General features: G+C 30.6%; 1 protein-coding gene across 1 annotated transcript; it reads right to left on the bottom strand.

Annotated features, from left to right (window-relative positions):
• Window positions 1-1002: 1002 nt before the first annotated feature.
• LOC149483037 (uncharacterized) lies at window positions 1003-2653 on the bottom strand. The gene is made up of 3 exons (XM_089703396.1): window positions 2480-2653; window positions 1538-2372; window positions 1003-1444 (listed from the first exon to the last, which is right to left on the bottom strand). The coding sequence occupies exons 1-2, from the start codon at window positions 2483-2485 to the stop codon at window positions 1917-1919; spliced, it is 462 nt and encodes a 153-aa protein (XP_089559522.1). The 5' UTR covers window positions 2486-2653; the 3' UTR covers window positions 1003-1444; window positions 1538-1916.
• Between the last annotated feature and the right edge of the window lie 1509 nt (window positions 2654-4162).

Here is a 4162-nt window from a genome sequence, read left to right as displayed (position 1 = left end):
CAATTTATCATCATAAGAACATTTAATGTAATATCCAAAACTATACACATTGTGTTTTTGTACATTTATCGTATGTGATTTTGTAGGGTCATTTGAACACGATGCTAAAGGACTTAAAAAAGCCTCAAAATCCGCATATATAACAAAAGGTAACTTCAGTTTACGTTGGAATTTATCAAAACTTAATTTACTTTCAGATACAATATCACCCCACCAATTTCTTTTATTTTTATCAACGCTTGGTATTTGTGTACATATATGTCTGCAATCATTTTTTTGATGGTTATTCAAACGTTCATATGTTGAAAAATATTGTAAACAAAAGTCACATAGATATATAGCTTCCTTCGATTTTGAAATTTGATGACTTATTAATCTTGACATATTTTTTATGTAACAATAATGACCGATTTTACCCTGTGTCAAATATAATAAATTTATATGAGTCTGCATTTTGTTCTTTGTAAAATACAAGGGTCCGACAATACTATTTTTTTTTCTTTGTTCATTATATTCTAGACCAAAAACATTAATACTAATATTGTTAAGACTTTCAATTTTGTGAATATCGTTTAATTTAACTGGAAATGTAATATTACCGAACTTCAATTTATGACTGTGTTTGGTGTATGATGATACTCTATCCGAATTTTTATGTATTGGAAACAAAGCGGATAACAGTGCCCACTTAAAACAGGCGTTATCTGTGTTTTTAACATTTATAACAGCTTTTTTTATTTTTATGTCATGTGGTAACTCAATATAAGATTTTCCTCTTAAAGGGTTAAATTGATTTATATTCATATCCAAATGTAAAATTTTTTTCAAACTCCACCCACTATCCTTTTTCTCGAATGAATTTATATAATTAATAAGAGAATTCGTTACAGTAGTATAAAATATATTTAAATCATCACCGGTGCAAACAATAAAATTCATTGATTGAAAATCAAAAGTGTTATTTATATTTTTTGACTCCTGTACAAAGTCACCATATAAAATAAAATTGATTTTTAAAATTGTATGCTCTTCTATGGACTTATTTATTAACGTAAATATTGTATCTTTGACTGAAGCAAGAAATAAATCTGGTGTCTCAAACTGTAAAAAATTTTGATTTTCAGAAGTTACTCTATAAGTTATTATTCTATTACCGAACGCAGTCTCAATTATCTTAACATTAGGTTTTATTGAATGTTGTATTTTATCTACATTATTTTTGTGTACGTTGCTTCTCAGATGATTAGCAAAATATTTTTTGGAAACACTTATTTTACAAATACTACAACATTTCGTCTTGGAATTAATACCTTCATTCGATGTTGATGGTTGTTGTGAAGTCCGTGAAAAATCAATTTTAGTTGCAGATTTTATCCTTTTGATGTCATCAGAATTAACATCAACTTCTGCTTTCCTTTTGGTTCCCCGTCCCGTTTGTTCCACCCTAAAAAAAAAAAAAAAAAAAAGTTATTTACTTCGATTGCTTAAAATACAAATAAGAAAGAAAAAAAGATGATTATAAAAAATATATACTCACAATTTTCCATCGAATTCATCACATAGCTCCATCAAACTTTGATCATGAAATGAGTGATTTAATTCATTTCTTTCTATTTCATCACAAACGTTTAAAAGTTCATTTGTATCAATGGATAGGCTTGTCAATTCAAGATCCATTTCATTGAAAAAAACACTAACACATTCTTCAGACATTTTAAACACTATATTTGTTTCACAACTGCTTTCTTGTAACACACTTTTTGCCTTAATGCTCAATGGTCTTCAACATAATCATTGACTTTATACATTGCAACGTACTATTTATACTAGTAGATAAACTAATTACTAAACTACCACATGAAGAAACCTATTATACTAGTGGATAAACTAATTACTAAACTACCACATGAAGAAACCTAATTTTTAAAGCTGTAGTGTTTTGCACTATCTTCCTCCGATATCTCCTTTGTTATGTTGTATACAATATCTTTTATTTGAAGATCTATGTTAGAATCATTTTTTGTATAATATTTAATGCGAATATCAGCATTTTTCCAATGTTGCGACACCGGGATTCCTTTCAACTTTTTTAAACTATACAAATCAATTTTCACTAGTAGATCAGCATCCATTCCGTCATCTTTGTCTGTTGAAATATATGAAATGCATCCCTCCTTCACTGAACGTCCAACAATTGAAGATAGTTTCGCCTTTTTCTTTTTCCGCTCAGGCTCTTGAAGAAAAAAGTCATCTAAACGACTGGTCCTCTTATTTTTATTTATTGTTAAGTTAGAAACCTCATCTTCATCCGATAAATCATAATAATTATAGGGCTTGAAACATTTTTCCACATCTTTGAGGTTGTAAGAAGCCTGAAACATAACATATATAATTAAAAATATGTTTAACAAGATAAAAATAAATAAAGATTTTACTGAAGTAATAATTAAAAATAATATTAATAATAATAATAACTTACCTCCATTTTGTTATTTGTAATAAATTTCTACGCGTTGACCTGTGGTTGAATTCGAAACACAATATACTACGGATGCGTGCAGGGATATTTATATGATAGATTTGGGAAGGGGCTAGCACGACTTTGGAATCATTATCTTATCTATAAGGATTTCCGAAAAATGAATACATTAACATACTTAGCTAACAACTAATACACATGACATAACACAACAAACACAAACAAAAACAACAAACATAGTTAAGCAATCACTTATGTACTTATGATTATATTGACAATTTGGGAATCATTATCTTTGGACTTCAGTTTGTGGTGAATATTGCTTAATGTATGCTTAATGCATTTTGTGTATATGTAACTAAAGGAAATATTATAAAATTAAATAAAACAAATTGTATGCAATTTACTATTTTTTATTTCCTTACAAACAATAAATAATATACTATTATAAAGGCGAAAGTTTGTAAGGATGTATGGATGTATGGATGTATGGATGTTTGTTACTCTTTCACGTAAAAACTACTGAACCGATTACAATGAAATTTAGCACACATATAGAGGGTAACTTGGATTAACACATAGGATAGTTTTTATCCCGGAAATCCCACGGGAACGGGAACTATGCGGGTTTTCCTTTGCAAACGCGGGCGAAGCCGCGGGTGGAAATCTAGTATACATATAAAAATATTGCATATATTGGGATGACAATATAACATGATGTTAGTTTAGGTTGATGATTGATAGAAATTGGATGAGGTCAAACATGTAAAAATGAATACATTAGACCTGCAAATGAGTCTTCATAGAATACACCCCAGCCTCCAGTATAGCGTGTACCCCTCGAATCGCCTGCCAATGCATATACACATACCTGCATTTATTATATGCAATCTCGACCCTGACTCACAGCCAGGTTCTCATTGGGTAGCTATTCATATCAACCACGAAAGAGTTGGAGAATATTTTGATTCCTTTGGACGTAAACCGATTAGAGTAATAGCGGAATTTTTAAGAAGAAATTGTCGCATGTGGGACTATAATACTGCTAGAATTCAGGATATCTATTCCACGTTTTGTGGAGAGTATTGCGTGGTATATTTGTACTACAAGTTCCGAGGCCTGAGATTGGAAGATTTCCTTACAAATTTTTCGTATGACTCACCAAGAAATGATATGACACTTGTTAAATTGTATTGTAGTGTAATGCGGGTGTAAATAAAGAAATAATATATGGAAATAATATGTTTTATTTTCAATCAACTCTTTTACAATCCTTGTCCTGCCGTAACAAAGTTCGATACATCAGATTACCCGGAAAAACAATTAGGTTAGGTTAGACTTTGATAAACAACGCCAGAAGCGAATCGCTTTTTTAAAAAAGCAACAATTAGGTTAGGTTAGGTTAGACTTTGATAAACAACGCACGAGCCGAGCGAGCAAAGCGAGCGTGCCGCTGCAGCGGCCGGCGAGTGCCAGAAGCGAATCGCTTTTTAAAAAAGCAACAATTATAATAATATAGTAGGACAATATATAAATATAGGATTTTAGACGTATTTTTTCTTGAATATAATAATACATCGTTTGGTTAGAATAGCGAGGTAGGTCGTAACAAAGAAGTTTAATACAAAAGCAGTGATAAGCGAGGTGCACAATGAGTAATAGATATGAACGCCGATAGATAAT

This window comes from Colias philodice, chromosome 14 (genome assembly GCF_061535455.1).
Source record: "Colias philodice isolate Cphi_HAF_F1 chromosome 14, ilColPhil1 Martin Lab GWU primary, whole genome shotgun sequence".
Taxonomy (NCBI): Eukaryota; Metazoa; Arthropoda; class Insecta; order Lepidoptera; family Pieridae; genus Colias; species Colias philodice.
This window is presented reverse-complemented; position numbering and strand designations above follow the sequence as displayed.